Here is a 17,923-nt window from a genome sequence, read left to right as displayed (position 1 = left end):
ATATATAGTATGGAATTATGTTTTCAATTAATTAAAATTACCAGTAATATCTGAATACTACTTTTGTGTATTTTGTTTGAAAAATTTGCAATGCTATTGTCATAGTAATTTAAGCCATATTGAGAAAAAAATGGTGCATGTAAAGGATCAAGACTCCAAGAGTGTTGACTCACTTATAATGTATATTTATATTCATATTAATTAGATTACACTTCAATTTATCTTTATTTGTATGATAAAACATTATTCATATTAATATATTGTTAGTGTGATAAATTAAATTTTTTATACAAGCAAAATATTCTATATTTTAAAATGATAATATTTGTATGATAAAAATTTGTAATATTTTATTATTTACAATAAATTGCTAAATTTGTTATAAATACGATTAAGGAACAACAAAATTGAATTAAAATATAACAAATTTTACAAATAAAATTTCAACCATAGTGACCTAATACATTTAAAACTAATTTCCATTTTTATATTTTTGGTTCAAAACCTTAACCCCCCAAAACGAAAAAAAAGGATTGACATGTTACTTAAAAGAGGAATTAACAAGAAGAAGAATACATTCCCATTCTCCACATCCAAAATTTTCAATCTCAGAAGAAAGAGAGAAAGAAATAAAGAAGAGTAATGGTAGTGTGGAATAAAGTCAAATCCCCTATTGAACTAGAGGAAGAAGAAGAAGAAGCTTAGGAAATAAAGAACCCTATTTTTCATTTCATTTTTGTTTTTTCTCTTTTCTTTTTCTTTTATTTTCTCACTCTCTTTACCAACATAATACAGAGTTTTATTTTAAAACCCTTGTTTTTCTTCATCCTCTAATTTCCCTTTCCCTTCTTCTTCTTCTTCCTCCAAGATCAGATTTTTCTTTGACCCTTTTCATCTTTAGGCGCAATTCCACCCTCCACTCTTCCACCCACTTCACCAAACCCTCACTTTTTCTCGAATCAATTGGTTGCCCTTTTTTTGCCCCTTTTTTCTGTATATGTGAAGAAGCTATTATTCCTTTGGTGTGAGATCGTAGATCTTTGGTGTCGGCGACCGATCGGAGAAGATGTCGCCGTCGAACGGGTTGCAGAACGGCGGCGGCGTCTGTGGCGGTGTCGGCGGCGGTGGAAGTGGGTTGAATTATATTGAGCACCAAGTCTCTAAGCTCGACACACTCGCTGGTGTGGCTATTAAGTATGGCGTTGAGGTATATAGCTACTTCAATTTTTCTTTTTTCATGATCTTATTGTGCATTATTTTCTTATGATTCTGAACTTGGGGTGCCTTAAACGTGGTAAAGTTTTACCCTTTTCTTCTGGGTTTCATTCTGAGGTCCTATTTTCATTTTGTTTACACCCTTTTCTTCAATATTTTTTGGTGTCCTGTGTTGTGCTCTTTTAAACTTATTTAACTCTTTTTTTTTTGGGAATGATGGAAGGTTGTGTATGTTTGATTTGTTTTTGTTTTGTTATTCCACCAAACCGATCTGAAGGAACCATTTAAGTTAAGTGGCTCGATTTCTGATTAGTAATTTAATCAAAGTTTTCTCCTTTGAGTTAATATTCTCCACTTTTGGGATTTGAGATTAGTGGAATGGCTATGCAGGTGAGAATAAGTAACGATAGGTAGAAATTGTTTTGAAGTTGGGGCAGAACTTGAATTCATTTGATTTCCAACCTATTTGACTTTTCATTTTCCAAATATTGTTTATCTTTATTCATTTCCAGTAACATACAAATTACTATTAGAGATACTGCATTATCATGAAGATATGGTAATATACAAAGTAGATGATTGTATAATGTGCAGAAATGCCTATAAGGCTATAACAATGAAAGCGTCAGAAATTTTTTACTTCTGGCCAGCAATGCATGGATGATTGCTTTTTGGGCTGTGATATTATGATACTGAACTCTCCTTATTCAGGTAGCTGATATCAAAAGGATGAACGGGTTAGCCACGGATCTTCAAATGTTTGCACTGAAGACATTGAAAATTCCGTTACCGGGACGACATCCGCCATCCCCCTCTCCCACTCCGAGTGTACCTAATGGACATGCAAAGTTGGGGTACTACCATATACTCATGTATTATGTTTTCTAATTCTTCCCCATGTCATTGTGCAACAATTTATTATTGCTTTTCAAGGATGCTTTTGCAAGTTTGTGGTGCATCATCAACCCATGATATTTACAGTTTGATGAAAATTCTTGCTGCTACTCTACATGTTTTGGCTTGTATCTCTTTCCTTTGGGGATGAGTTTTGTTTGATGTTCTAGGCTGTTGCTTCAATTCAAAATCTGCTGGTTTCACAAACTAATCCTTTTAGGTTAAAATCATTGCAGGGATAATAGCTCGGAAAGAAGACCCCCACGTGCAGGTCAATACGGCATGAAGGAACCTCTACAATCCTTAAGACTTAAACCACCCAAGGAGAAGGTTTCTCCAGCCATGACCATTTTGCAGAAATACTATGGATTGAGTTCTTCTATAGCTAGAGATACATCTGAGACAGAATTGGCGGTTTATGCATCTGATAATTCAGATCATTCTGGAGATGATTGGTTTCCCAAAACTTCGCCAATTTCTGACCTTCGATCAAACCATTACCCCAGGTCAACAAATTTAGTGTATGATTTATTGACTGGGAATGATGAAATGCATGAGTATGTGCCTCTTGCGGACATTGGAGATGTGGGAGGTGAGAAATCTGATGAGAAATCCGTTCGCAGACGGCAGAAAGCTGAAGTTGATAGCAGACCTGTTACACCAGAAAAGATTCTGAAGGAAGGAATTAACGGGGGGTCAAATGGTTTTTCTTCAAATGGAAAAGCGTTGTCTATGAGGCCAAAATCAGCTAGTCGAGCAAATCTGCTTTCAGAATCAGAATCAGGATGGTTAGATTCTATTGCAGTGGGGATGGGCGAATCCATCTTTACCGATACTCTTTCTGGAGTACGCAAATCATCAAGTGCGTCAAGCCTGAGAGAGCAGGAAAAGAACAATTCGGCCTCAGCTTGGCCAACCACAATGTGGAATCTGAAACCGGATTTGCAAGCAGCTATCTCCAAACCCATCTTTGATGGCTTACCGATCCCAATAACTGGTCGGAGGAGCAAAACTGCCCTTGATTAGTTGAAACCCTTCCCTTGGAGAAAAATTATTATTTTTTTTGACATTATACAAATTACAAAACATAAATTGCAACAAGATGCAAATCTTTTGGGTAAGTAAGCATGAGCCAAAGATGTAGAAAGTTGGAGAAACAAAATACATGGTTAGGATATTTATTCCAGGCTTAGAATAACAAGGGGATCAGTGACCTCCCAAAGCAGCTAAAGCTGAGGAACAGGTGCAAGAAACTTGGTATGCAAAACTGGTTTCTGTGAAATGCACCAGGTTGCCCCACCCACCTGGATCACAGAAGTTACTTACAGATCGATAGCCTCATTTGTTGAATGATTGGGTCAAGCAAAGTGCAAGTCATTCTGTCCAGTCATCACTTGTATCAAGTCATTATATTTGTGTATGTATCTAAGGTTTATTCTTTTTCTTCAGACCCTTTACTTTATATACTCTGCATTGACAGAAAAATGTGCAAACCATGTTACATGGCCTTTTATATTGTATTTATTTATGTCTTATATTTTATATTACATGGATTTGCGTACCCTCAATTAGATACATCTGGTTAGTACAAGAGATCAGGCTATATCAGATTATTTTATTCTTATAAAGTATGCATTCTATTTACTATTTAGGATAAAAAATTATGTGAAGTGGTGTGTTCAGATGTACAAGGAACAAGGTAAGGTAATGTGGTACGTATATCTGATTTGCAGAAGTTCTAAGAAAACCTATGGTAGTGCTCATGTTTAAGGTAGGGTAGGTGCACTGTTCACGTGAATGTGTTATATACTTATATATATCACAGGGCCATAAAATAATAAAAGCGAGGATTGTTTTGTGAAGGAGAGATACCGGTGTGAATGCTTGTTTTAGTTGAGAAAAGCAATGCTAAGCAATGATTTATTAGCAATTAATATCTACTATTGAGACACCAATATAGAGATTAATGGACATGCATGTCCCCTTTTTTCATTTCTCGAGACAACGACATGGCACATGGCTTGAATCACGTTTGCCGGCACAATGAAAATGATGGGTGGTGTTGAATTTGAAAATGAACAATCATGAGGCTCTAAATATTTGGACAGAAGCACCAGAGGATATTCCAAAGGCTTTTTTCCTTCTGTCTGAACATTTGAGGCACTTCTAATTGAGTGGCCTAGCACAATTTGATGTTATCACACCTCATGCTACGCGTCTGTTGTTTTTATCAGATAAAGATTCACAAGAACATTAATGGTATACTTAGTACGAATCAGATGACAATTTCCATTGACAAATTTCATATATAAAATTACAGCGCTTACTCAAAAAAAAAAAAGGGGGAACATCTCTAATAATCCAGTTAATTATATAGGGGAAAATTTGTATCGTTTATGCAATCATGCCCAACCAAGTAGCACTTAAAGCACACGGTTAAATCGACCAGTTGGAATGCAATGGTACCTTTTTTTCTAAAAAGAAATGATTCCAAAGCTTTAACTTAAATGTATTCTACATGTAAATACTTCAAAAATCAGTCCACAATCTGTAACGTAGCTAAACACGTTTTTCAATTCTCAAGTTCACTCACTACAATGCTCTATCGTTCCCGCAAAGAAAACAAAGTCTAACTTTAACTTCTTTTTTTCCTTTCTAAAAGTTACCACCTGTTTTTAGGTGGTTTCACTTTATAAATACGAACTATCCAGTTTTGGGTAGTGAAGGCCTCTTCCAAGTACTCAAGCTTTATGTCCTTATTCCCAATTTCAACTCCTCGAGCGCGATCAAACCTGTCATTCCACAATACAGGCAGTTGTAAATAAGGTATCAATTATCAAGCAAATACACTATATTCACAATTTGTTGTGCCAATTTCAGAACTTCAATCATTAGTCTTTGGACAAAGGATAACTGGCAATGTCAGGGGCCTGAATCAGAGTGCTATGTGTAGAAAACAAGGTGGGTTTAGCTGAAATAAGATAGCGAACAGTGAAAACTGCACATCTGACCATCTGTTAAGTGATGCACATGTGCGACTGTTGGGGAGGTGAGGGCGGCAATAACGATTCATTTTCCAAGCCTAAAAACGCAGGTCACACTTGTAAAAAGGCACCAAGATTTTACCAGGATTTCAGATTTTAGGGACTAATATCAAGTGTTACATGGGTTAGTCTCAATATACTATATAGGGTTGGTCACCTCTTCCTTAGAAGAATGAATAATATCTAATAGGAATCATCAAAAACCCATGTAATTCCAAAATTCAGATGAACTATGACTTTCAGAAAGCTAATCAAGTCATAGATTCATTAAATACCCTAGTAAAAACCACCTACATGTAATTGTACTTCTCCCTCGTGTCAATGACAGGGTGCATATATAGATTCTATGCATAATATCTTCATAAATATCATTGTCAATAAGGATATATACCAATACTAATTGTTCATTATAGTCTTATATGCTCACATGCATAGAACAACATAAATAAGATTCTTTAAAAAAAGTAAAATAAAAGAATATAATGATATAAATAACATTGGCTACCTGTCAGTGAAGATACAAAATTTTATGCTGCGCCAGTGTTAAATAAACAAGTATAAACCGTAAGGGATATGGAAACTTACCCAGGTGGTTTGCCATATTCTGTAGTGAGCTCCCCAAACCGATAATAAGATAGTTTGTACCTGATAATCACCGGAAAAAAAAAATGCATTAAGTCACCATGTATCAATTCATCACTTGCCTTTACATGTAAATAACAAATAATATTGAGCTTGTTTAAGTGTTATTAAGTTGTTAGAAAAATATCTTTTTCCAAATGAAAAAAAAAATTTAGTATTTTTTATTGTTTTTGGCAAAATTTTAGTAGTTAAAATAAAAACACTAGAAAAATAAAAATAAAACATCTCTTTTAGCAGCTAAAATTTGCATTTTTAAAAAAAATCTTTTTTACTTAAAAAAAGATGTGTTTAATATAATAAATATACAAAAAATACTTTTATATTGTTGTACCCAAACATAATTGTTAAATAAAAAGATGTTTTACATAAGATACCTAAACATGAAATTCCTTTTACTTTCTAAACGATCTTTTAAAAAAAGATCACTTGAAAAAAAATCTTAGTAGAAACACATCCAAACAAGCTTTTACATCTTTTTTTTAAAAGATCCTTTTTACTTAAAAAAATGTTTTTAACATAGTAAATAAACAAAAAATTACTTTTATATTGTTGTATCCAAATATGGATCTTTTCTTATTTTTAATGTCTCAAGGGAAGAATCCAACAGATTTGTATAAATATAGACTTCTTGGAAGTAAACAGTGATTCAAAAAGCAAAGCCCAACTCGAAGTTGAAAGAAACTTACATAAGACAGTTCAACATCTTGGGAGCTGCACCTTTATCTACACGATACTCTCCATTGACAAGATAATCAGGTTCCTTAATTACAGGAAAAACCCCACCACCGATTCTCACCATCCAGAGAAATCTATACAAAATTATGAATATCAGTACAAAAATGTTGCAAGGCCTTATAGGAGTTAAGATATAGACTACTTGCTCAAATGATAATTTTTTAATTTTATTAATTATTTTAAAAAGAAAATTGAAAGATGGCGACAACTATGAAATGATCAAATATGCATCAATTTACATATTCACAAGTAAAGAAAATATAGCAAAAGGAAAATCTACTAGCACAGTGTCCAAGCTCATTCTAGTGAGTCAATTATAAAACAAGATATATCTTTTATTGCCACAGCAATGCAAAGTATCAAACCATGAGAAACAGAAGTATGCTTGACACAAGTGTTCATAGAAATAGACTACCGATGTGTACTATCTTAAAATGGATTGCCAATGAAACTTATTTTTTAAACAATATGAGGGCTATCATTCACAATACAATACGTATGGACAAGAAACACAAGCAAGGATGAGGAGAAACTAGAAAAACGATTTTTGAGAACAAAAACAACCAATTGCGATAAATGGAACTCTTGCAATCATTAATCATAACAATGTAACAAAATGATTCTAAGTTCAGGTGACAACCCTAAAACTTTTATATGCTAAACAACTCAAATGAACATAGAAAAGCATTGTATATTACTTCAGATGGACTTACTTATTAATATCATCAGAAGAATAGCCAGTAACACCGCCGAACACAACTAATACATAGTCAACATCAAGCGATCTCATTATCTCATAGGCCTCATCCTCATACGATGACATTGCCCGCCCAACAGTTGCTATATGTGTATTATTCCAGGTGTTATTGTCAACAATAACTGTCCTGTTACCCATGGCTGTTATTTGATAACCATAATCCCACCAAGACATCACCTTGGCATCTGGTGGGGTGTTCTGGCGAAGCCAAAAGTAAGCTTCACGATAATCATCAAAGATGACCCTGTTTCCATGAGCCCCCCTTGCAGCCAAGACAATCGAGGGAGATGAATAAGCCTCTGATGTGACCCAGGTGCAGTGAATAGCATATCTAGTCAGTAGATAGAAAGCACCCAGAAGCAAGAAAATAGCACCATTTCTTTGGAAAGGCTGGGAATTATCAATTACACCCTGCATGGAAGTAACCATAAAGTGTTAAAATTCACATTAGCAATTGCCCACTAATTCCATTGAAAGTTCTAACCTTGGAAGAACTCTTTGCAGTGCTAGCTCCTTTGCTAGAACCACTTTGAACAGCTTGGCTTTGGGACCTCACCAACCGAGTCAGATTCTTCACAGTAGCAGAAACCGCAATAGCACTAATGAGGCACACAGCGGGGGTAGCAACAAGAATCAAACGAACCATCACACCAGCAAAGTACATGCTTGTAAGGCCATACATAACAATGAAGATCGTGGCATCTGACAAGCGCTTGAAGCAGAAGTAGAGCCCAGCAGGGAAAAGTATAAGCAAGATATGGAAATCGAACATGAAGGATGACCAAGCAGTTGGCTGATGCTCAGAGACAGATGCAATGATTGGAATGTGATCCTTAGCATATGTTGGATCAAGCAAGGAGTAAAACCTTCCTGTCCATGGAGAAATGTAGCCGGATGCTGTGCCTACTCCCAAAGCAATGGCTCCAACACTAACTGCACCAGTTACCGTGATCCTCAAAAATGCTTCAAACAATTTTGCATCACTGAGCAAATGTCTTACCCAATCTAGGAAGAAAAAAACCTGGGAAAACAATGAGAATTGGCGTCACAAGAAGATCACATGCATTCAGAGGGAGCAGCAATTCACCATAAACATCATTCTGATATTTTGTTGTAACAATCAATTCATAATCCTAACTATCAAAGATAAATTCAACTTGAATGACAAGGGAAACAGAGAATAAAGTATTGCAACTACAGATCAAATCAAATATATAACAAGGCAGGCCACCTGGGCGGGAAAAAACAAACTAAAACAGCTAGGTTGTAAATGCATCCATCAAAGGTAATTTCCTCAATGTAATTACAAAAGACCTATAAACTATGAAGTGCTAAACACAGATCACTTCACAAGTTCACATCTGCATTGTTCATGATTTGATTAAATCCAGTCTGACCTAGTTTTCAGCAATCCTACAATTTGATTCTGCCACATATTCTACATGCAAGGTGATGTGCGAGCACAAGATGAATAACAAGCAACACTCAACTCAGTAACTGATTACTATAACAATGATTTTAAATTGGACTCAACAACCTATGCTATATTTTCCATAATGCAGACACAATTAAAACCAGGAATGTGAACAAGAATGCAACTCAATCAGTAACATATTATCAACTTGCTCGAAAATCATCTGTCATACGCACAAAAAGCAATTCAACAAGGCAACATAGAAAAATCTCAACCTGCATCAAGAAAAACACGCCCATAGCAGCCATGTGCTCTCCAGACTGAACATGCTGGAACCCAACGAACCTAATCTGCATAGCAAGCAACATTCCCACTACATACATACAATTATAAGCTACATACAACCTCAACGAGTACCTCCCAGTAACTAACAACACCAACACATAAAGTGGCACCAAATTGATGATAAACACATAACCACCCCAAGCCGAAACCATGTAGAAGTATCCAAACGCCGAAGCCAGAGCCCAAGCCAACGACCCAGTGTTAACAGCCTTAACAAACAAGTAAAATGTCAACAAAAGCGCGAAAATAGCAACGCCTTCATTGTCATAGGACCCTGCCACAGACCGCGAAATATACCCAGGGCAGATTGCAATCAAAGCCGCGGCGACGATCCCTGCGCCGGAATCCCAAATCTCCTTGCCGAAGAAGTAAGCAACGAGGGTGGTGTTGGAGGCGAAAAACGGCGCCGTTAGGACGCAAACCTCGCGGATGTGGACTGCGAAACGGAGGAAGCGGAGGACCCAGTAGAGCGCGGCGGCAGTGAGCATGAGACCGGGGTAGAGGGTTCCGCCGATGATGCGTCCAAGTGGGTACCAGCTCTCCGAGTCGAACCAATTCCAGAACTCGGCGAAGCCGTTTTTTGTGAGGTAAAGAGTGGTGCGGTAGTTGAAGTAAGGGTCGAACTCGTGGATCATGGACTCGTAGCGGAGAACACTGAAGAGGCGAGTGATGAAGGCTAGGATGTAGATGAGTGTGAGGACAGTGACGCGGATCAGAAGCTCTTGCTGCTTGGTCTTGAGCTTCAGGGTTTTGGAGAACGAGAAATTGTTGAAGAGATCTTGCGCCATTGATGACGACGAGGAAGGTGGTGGCCGTGGTGATCCGGGTTTCGAGCTGGCTGCCATGGTTGAGCGGATCGGAATGGTAGGAAATTTGATTTCTTTTGTATGGGAGTGGAGAAAACGGAGTGGATTTTGTTAGGGTGTGGGGATTTCCATGGAAAATTTGAAAAACCCTAGTGTGAGTGTGTGTGTTGCAGTTGGGGTGTAATGAGAGTGTGGATCTGATCGAAGAAGAGAGGAAGAAGAGTCAAAGTCAACAACAAATATGAAAATGGTAAATAGAGTGAGTGAATCAAACAAAGTGAGAGTTATTCCTTATTCCAATCCAAACCCAAATGGGGGATCTGAATAGTGTATATACCAAACACTAGACAAAAGCTAAAGCCTAAGGTTGGTGAATGAAATCCAAGATACTCCAAACTCCAAAGTCCGAGCAGAACAAACGAAAACGAGGTACCCTTAATACTACTACTGGCAAAATCTAAACCACACATCTTAAAGTTATATTTTTCATTCAAAACTGTAACTCTTCACAAAGAAAAGCGTCACCTAATGGAAAAAAGTAAATTAGAAGATTTAAGAGAAAAAATAATTAAGTTATCAAAATTAATAGATCAAAAATTAATGATTTTAACTAATGTTAATTGTAATGACACCGAATTCTTAAAATCAATACAAAATGATTTTTCTCAAAATCTTTATTTTACTATAAGTTTTATTGAAGGACTTCAAAAACCTGAAAAAACTTATTTTTCACACGGAATTTCTAAAATATGTTACCATGGAAATGATTCTCCACATCTTTATCATACCTTCAACCCACAATTAAATTCTATAGTAGATATGCTCGAAGAAATATTAGTATGTATAAAATTTCAAAGAGATAAGGAAAAAGAGAATCCCAAAGAAGAAAAACTTCAAAATATAATCAACATAACAGATCTAAAAGTTAAACCACCATTGAAATTATGAATATTGAAGAAAAATTAGAAGAAGTTACAATGCTTTTTAAACAATTAAAAATGGCTCAAGAAAATAATATTATGCAACATGGTTTTCAAATAGAAGAAGAGTTAGTTAATTCTGAAAATATAGAAAATGAAGAACATATTCTAGATTATTCAAGTGACGAAGAACCAGCAATTCCAATACAAGTAAAAAATGAAGCTGGAACATCTAAGGAAAATCAATCTCAATTTAAATGGGAAACAGGTTTTGATAATTATGCTTTTAAAAAAGGGTTTATAAATAAAGATTCAAGATATACAAAAATACCATCAAAATACGTTCCTAAAATTCAGGAAATAGAAGGAGAAAGAATGCTCGATTTAGACTGCAAAAAGAACGAAAAAGAAATTTTCGAAAACTGGTTAAATTCCTTCTTATTAGAAGCCTTTACTAATCCAAAACTTAGTGAATTGTCTGAAAGAGACATTTGGAATTACATAGGGTTTCATACTAAAGGAACTATAAGAGATTATATGACATCAATAGAAAACCAAATAATAGAAGAATTAGAAACAAAAACAACAACTTATGATAAGATATTATATATAATGATGATTCTATATAAAGAATTTTTTGGAAAAAATATTATAGATCATAGACAAGAAGTCTATAATAAAGAATATCAAGAAGCAAAAAACCATTTAGCTAATATTCAGATATATGATTTATGTAATGTGGAATCTTATATATGTGAATATAGAATACATTATTACAAATTAAAAGAAGAAGATAAAAATCATTATCTTAGTATGTACATAACAAAACTTCCATATCCTGCTAATGAATTTATAATGGGAAGATTTATAAGAGAAATAAATAGAGGAACAATTGAAAATAATTTTGGTGGAGCAACCTCTACAATAAGAGAGGAAATAAAAGAACGTTGTATGCAAGAAGCAACTCAAAAAAGATTTGCAAATATAATCAGAATTTGCTGTCAGGATAATGAAGAGATACCTCAAAAATATGGTCTTAATAAAAATTTTCAAAGAAAAAGAAAATATCAATTTAGAAAAAGAAAATACTATCCAAACTGGAGAAAAAAGAGATATTTTAGAAAAGAAAATAATAATAAAAACAAAAGACAAAGAAATAACTATTGCCCGAATAAAAAAGAAAATTGTAAATGTTGGTATTGCCCAACAATCAGGATATTGGCAACTTCGTTTAGACGAAGAAACAAAGAAATTAACTGCTTTTACTTGCCCAACAAAAGAATCAACAAGTGTGTTGCTCTATGAATGGAATGTATTACCATTCGGATTAAAACAAGCCCCAGGTATTTATCAAAGATTTATGGAAGAAAATCTAAAAGAATTAAATGAATTTGTTTTAGTGTACATTGATGATATACTAATTTTTACAAAACAGGATAAAGAAGATCATCTTCAAAAATTATTAATAGTTTTAGAAAGATGTAAAGAAAAAGGATTAGTTCTTAGCAAAAAGAAAGCAAGAATAGCAAAACAAGAAATAGAATTTCTTGGATTAATTCTATCTACTCAAGGTAAGCTAAAACTTCAACCAAATGTTCTAGAAAAGGTAAATTTATTTCCTAATAAAATAGAAGATAGAAAACAATTACAAAGATTTTTAGGGTGTATAAATTATATTTCCGATAAAGGATTTTTAAAGAATATAACAGAATACACTAAAAGTTTATTTCCAAAAATAAGTACTAAAAAAGAATGGAAATGGGATGAAAACGATAGTATGCAAATTCAAAGAATTAAAGAACTTTGTGAAAAACTTCCAGAACTTTATATTTCAGAAGAAAATGACTACTTAATAGTAGAAACAGATGCTTCAGACATAACCTGGTCAGGATGTCTAAAAGCTAAGAAAGCTATAAAAAGTTTGGAACAAGAAAAAGAATCACTAGATTCTAAATATTTCCCAAAGGAATTACTTTGCAGGTATATTTCAGGGACTTTTACTCCAACAGAACAGAGATATACCACTCATGAAAAGGAAACTCTAGCAGCAATTAAATCTCTTAAGAAATGGAAAATTGATTTACTACCCAGAGAATTTACATTAAGGACAGATTCAAGTTACCTAACAGGTTTCATATGATATAATTTAAAAGTTGATTATAATCATGGACGATTGGTAAGATGGCAATTATTTTTGTTACAATATCCAATAAAAATTGAATATATCAAGGGTGACAAAAATGTTATTGCAGATACATTAACAAGAGAATGGAGTTCGTCTACAACGCGTTAGATCAAGAAATTCAAAAATACGAATAAGAACTCGAAAAATGCAAGTATTGTCAGCAAATAAGGACACAGATCCAATCTCTTAAGAAGGCCATCGAAGCAATGAAATCAACACAACAACCAAAAATATCAGAGTTCAGCCAGCTAAGCGTGGTGGACAAATCAGGTGAAGAAAAAATTCCAGAAAATAAAACAATTGCTGAAATTATCAAAAAATCCACCCAAGATAAAAAATATTATGTAATTTATAATGGCCCCATGAAAGGAGTATATGATGCCTGGGAAAAAGCAGCACCATTTACACATCAATCAAGGATAATTCATAAAGGAGGGTTTTTAACACTGGAAGAAGCAAAGGAATCTTTCAGGGAATATGAAGCTCTTCATCCAGAGCAAACCCTAAAAAGAGCAGATAAAGCTCCAATTCAAACCCAGAGAACAGGAATAATAAGAAACATTGCTACAAGGGCTAAAATCAAGGAAAAGAAAAGGGTCTGTAGATCAAATCTCAGAGAAACCCTTAACATAGTCCTGAATTGGACTGAAGAAAAAAGGGCAATCTTGGGATATTATCCTATTGCCAAAGAACAGCTAACAAAGCTGGTTATATTTCCAGATGCTTTCCCATCTGACACCTATCAGTTTTTCTAGTATGGATTAATTGATACAATTTTTATTTTTAATGATCTGAAAATTATTAGTGAGTTTCCTGCAGGATTCATTGATGCAGTAAAGAGATTTAAAAATATGATTGACAACGTAAATCCAAGGGATATATCCCTAAAATTTACGAATAGTCAACCTATTTTTAATGAAGAAGAAGAATGCTTGGTTTCAGCACATCAAGTAATATTCATGTCCGTCTTCCCAGGAAATTTTCAACCAATTGATCAAGTTCAAGATTTAACAATCTACAGTCATGAAGGAAGACTAGCCAGCACACTAGCAAGGGTCTTCGAAAGAACTCAAAAAATAACAAGGAAATCTCACACAAGAATCAATTATAAAAGTAGAAATACTTTACTTGTGTCCAGTAAAAGGAATGAAATTGAAGAAAGAGAGATGAGACTCTTAGTGGAATTTGAATCAGCATTCTACAACTTATTTGGACTCTTAGAAAAACTCCCCGAAGGGATAAAGAGGAATATCTGCTATCTGATAAAAGACAGAGAAGACCACAAGTGCCAGCTATGTGTCTCAGAGTTATCTGAAGAAAGCAATAATAAAACGGAATCAACCCACATGATAAAGGAAGAAGACAATACATCTGAAGGTCACATGATGAAAGAGGAGGACAGCACATATGAAGCATCTCTCAACATTATTGCATAGTGACGTAAGCGCTTAGGTCATAGAGCACCAACAATGTAGCTGGTGCAAGATAATAAACAATGACGTAAGCAATGACGTCATAAGAAGGGTAAGGATGGGAATTGTCCATCAGACCCAACCATTATAAATAGGTTGCTTAGGCAATTGTAGAAGGCATCAGACAATAGAAAGCAGGAGGCTAAGAGTACTCATATGCTAGGAGAGCAAGGAGGAAGCTGCCAAGGCGATTCTATAGTCTGAAGAAGAATTCCCTTAGGAAAACCCAATTCTAAACTCCCCTCTGGAGTTAGTATCTACAATCTCCCCTCTGGAGATAAAAACATCTTATGTAAAATATTCTAAATAAAGAAAGTTTTTCTCCAGAAAGGTACGCCTTTATCCTAATCTTTTAGTTATGAATTATTTAGAAAGTTTAGAATTAACGGAAGAATCTGATTATTATAGATTATCTGCCTTATTAGATAATGAAAAACAGGCTGTTTTACAAACAGAATTAAACCTCAAATCAAATGAAAATTTTAATAAAAAAAATCTTTTAAAAGAAGTTTTTAATAGAAAAAATATAATATACTATGGAAAAATTCAACTTGAAGCCCTTATAAAGATAAAATCTGCTAATGGAGAACTTGAAATAGCTTTGATAAATGATGAAGAATTGAGTAAACAGATTGAGAAAATTAAGGATCAACAAAAAAATCTAAAATTGGATGGATTCATATTAGTACTATACAAGTCCTAATCAAATCTACATATATGAAAGGAATTAATTCACCAATAAGCTTAGCAATCTGTGACAAAAGAATTACTGATGACCCAATAGATCAAATAATTGGAATTGTTCATGGAAACTTGGCAAACGTAAATGTTAAATTTAATGCCCATCTTAGATATGCTATACCTTTATCAACTGAAAATCTTGGAAGATCTATAAGTTTGGCTTATAAATTTCACAGAAAGAATTTAATGGAACAAGACGATGAACCATTTTCAATTACATATGCAATAAATTATGCTTTAACAAATAGCCATCATAGTATAATATTTAAAAACAGAGAAAGAATTTATGTCGATGAATTATTTCAGAAAATTGTAAAGACAGAAATACCAAAATATAAAGCTATTGAAAACCCAGTTCTTTTACTAAAAGAACCATCAGGAAAATTAGTTTCATCGAATTTTCAAATAAGAGAATCCAAAATTAATAGCCCTTTAAGTTTATCTAAGTTAAAGATCAAAGAAGAAAATTCTGAAATAAAAGAATTAACAAAAAAGGTCGAAAAATTAAATGAAACCCTAAACACTAAGTTATGACAATAAATAAAGAAAAAATATATGTAACCTATCAAGACAAGAAACAAGAGCTTTTTGAAAGAGAAAATCGGTTAAATTATTTACAGTTTTCTGAAATAAATCAAAGAGCATTTAAAGCTCTAAAAATAATCTATGACAAATTGAAAGGAGAAGTTGAAGAGTTAGAAAAATTAATAGAATCTCTAGAAAATAGTGATGAATCAATGATAGAATTTGCAGAAATTCTAAGATAAATAATGAAATATAAAAAGGTTGAAAGACCAGAAAACAAAATAAAAAGAAAAAGGGCGAAAAAATTAAAAAGTAAAATAAAGGAGTATAAACGGGAATTAAATAATCTTCAGTTCGAAATTAATGACCTTATAATAAAAAGGATAGAAATAAGAACAAATATAAACAAGTTGGAGCTAAACTTAAAAAATTTATAAATGCCTGAAACACCATATTATGACTTAAAAGAATTAAAGCTGTTGAAAGAAAAAATGGAGAAGGAAGTTGAAAAATTAAAAAGATATTTAGAAACAACAGAAAGTGTAGAAATAAAAGAAGTTTTTGAGGATTTGAAAAATTATATTAAAGAAAAAGACAAACAGATAAAAGATTTTATATACAATAATCCATGCAAAAAAGAATATTATAAACTAAAACAAGATTGAAAAACTATAAAAATAAAATCAGAAATGGTCAATACTTTTGATTATGAAATTACAAATTATAAAGTACCACCAACCAAATCTATACAAATTATAAACTTATTCAAAGCAAAATATGAAGAGTTAATAATTTTGAAAAAGAAATAACATTTAAAAAATTGGTATCAGAGCTAAGTTAACGATTAAGGGTAACACTTTTTCTTTAAGCAACACTTTTAGTGATACACTTTTAACCAAATAAAAACAAAAATCTGTAAATCTGTACCAAAATACATCTGCACACTAGATTGACCCAAAAAAAAACGAGGTTACTTTATGCTTGGTTTTTTGGACCACAGCTTTGAGCTTATGAGCTACAGAGCACAAGGCCCAATACAGACGGTGACAAGAAAACCATACACATTTAACCAAAAATAGAAATAGGAAAAACAATTTCAGCAGAAAATACTTAAATTGGTTCAACGAATTTTAAATTGGATATGTTGGTGTCATATAAATTTTTATCTTAGAAATCTTTGATACTTCGTCGAACATATTAATTTTTATATTGTTTTCAATCAAATTTTAATGTGTTCGACAAATAAATTTTTAATAAATTTTATTATAAGATAATTAAATTTTTAAAAAGTATCATTATAAGACAAAGTTTAATTTTTAGTGTATTGACTATGTAAACGTTTAATACAATTGTGGAATTATATCTATTTTTTGGATGATTATTTAGTGGTCAATATAACAAATAATTATTTATGCTAATGTGACGTTATGTGATTAAATACACGTGTAAAATTACTTTACGTTGACTGTATATCAAAATAAAAATCTAAGACAAATTAATTCCCTTTAAAAATAATAAAAAATACATTTTTTTATAAGTAAAAATAACTTTTGTATTTGACAAAATATTAATACATATGATTCGAAATTTTGTGACAACATTTAGATAATACTTAAAAGTGTACCAAAAATCCGAACCAAAATTTGATTTTTAGATTTCCTTTCTTCATTTCTTAAATGGATTTTTTTCATTAACAAAAAATAGTAAACATCATCAAATTTTTAGGATAAATCTATTTCATTTTCTAATCATATTTATATCTAAGTCTAATTTCTAAAATTCTTTTGAATATATATATATATATATAGAGTACTTTGTTGATAATTTGAAAACATTTTTAGCGGTTTACTCGTCAAAATAATTTTTATGGATGGCACATTAGAACTAGGTGTTTAATGTCACACAGGCGATGAACTTCATCTTCTGGACAAAAAACTGCCCTTTTCGACTAATGGTAATTCTTCAACAGCAAGAGCTGAAGTGCGATTTAGAACTTAAAGATTGAGATATGTAGAACGAGGTTTATTTATCGTACCAGTCAGCATAGCATTTAAGACTAGTCTTACAAAATTCCTGATTTTTGCATCATCAAATTATATAGTGCATACAATCCATAGGCTAATATAATATTGTTCCCTCTTGTTCAAAACTTATGGATGTTCTAAAATAAATAGATACCTTAATTGCCAATGTTCTAACCAATAATAACTTGCTAAATCTGTTTTTCT

At 33.0% G+C, this 17,923-nt stretch overlaps 2 protein-coding genes across 3 annotated transcripts; one reads left to right on the top strand and one right to left on the bottom strand.

Annotated features, from left to right (window-relative positions):
- Window positions 1-574: 574 nt before the first annotated feature.
- LOC130982103 (uncharacterized) lies at window positions 575-3,629 on the top strand. Of its 2 annotated transcripts, none has more exons than XM_057905960.1 (3): window positions 575-1,207; window positions 1,927-2,087; window positions 2,346-3,629. In XM_057905960.1, the coding sequence occupies exons 1-3, from the start codon at window positions 1,067-1,069 to the stop codon at window positions 3,133-3,135; spliced, it is 1,092 nt and encodes a 363-aa protein (XP_057761943.1). In that variant the 5' UTR covers window positions 575-1,066; the 3' UTR covers window positions 3,136-3,629. The 2 variants fall into 2 exon arrangements, with proteins under 2 accessions (XP_057761943.1, XP_057761944.1); XM_057905961.1 differs by having other exon boundaries at window positions 578-1,207; window positions 1,927-2,069.
- An 832-nt stretch (window positions 3,630-4,461) lies between these two features.
- On the bottom strand, window positions 4,462-10,118 carry LOC130982102 (dolichyl-diphosphooligosaccharide--protein glycosyltransferase subunit STT3B). The gene is made up of 6 exons (XM_057905959.1): window positions 8,977-10,118; window positions 7,772-8,308; window positions 7,244-7,698; window positions 6,482-6,604; window positions 5,739-5,798; window positions 4,462-4,901 (listed from the first exon to the last, which is right to left on the bottom strand). Exons 1-6 carry the CDS (start codon window positions 9,889-9,891, stop codon window positions 4,772-4,774), a joined length of 2,220 nt encoding a protein of 739 aa, XP_057761942.1. The 5' UTR covers window positions 9,892-10,118; the 3' UTR covers window positions 4,462-4,771.
- Between the last annotated feature and the right edge of the window lie 7,805 nt (window positions 10,119-17,923).

Source organism: Arachis stenosperma, chromosome 5, assembly GCF_014773155.1.
Source record: "Arachis stenosperma cultivar V10309 chromosome 5, arast.V10309.gnm1.PFL2, whole genome shotgun sequence".
Taxonomy (NCBI): Eukaryota; Viridiplantae; Streptophyta; class Magnoliopsida; order Fabales; family Fabaceae; genus Arachis; species Arachis stenosperma.
Note: the sequence above shows the minus strand (reverse complement) of the source record. Positions and strands in the feature narration are given on the sequence as shown.

Excerpts from the sequence above, each read along its gene's own strand:
- LOC130982102 (XM_057905959.1), bottom strand. The coding sequence starts at position 9,891 with ATGGCAGCCAGCTCGAAACCCGGATCACCACGGCCACCACCTTCCTCG. Across the intron at positions 8,309-8,976 it reads GCGTGTTTTTCTTGATGCAG|GTTTTTTTCTTCCTAGATTG; the intron begins GTTGAGATTTTT and ends TTGTTTTCCCAG. Across the intron at positions 5,799-6,481 it reads AAGATGTTGAACTGTCTTAT|GTACAAACTATCTTATTATC; the intron begins GTAAGTTTCTTT and ends GGTGATTATCAG.
- LOC130982103 (XM_057905960.1), top strand. The coding sequence starts at position 1,067 with ATGTCGCCGTCGAACGGGTTGCAGAACGGCGGCGGCGTCTGTGGCGGT. Across the intron at positions 1,208-1,926 it reads CTATTAAGTATGGCGTTGAG|GTAGCTGATATCAAAAGGAT; the intron begins GTATATAGCTAC and ends CTCCTTATTCAG. Across the intron at positions 2,088-2,345 it reads GGGTACTACCATATACTCAT|GGATAATAGCTCGGAAAGAA; the intron begins GTATTATGTTTT and ends AAATCATTGCAG.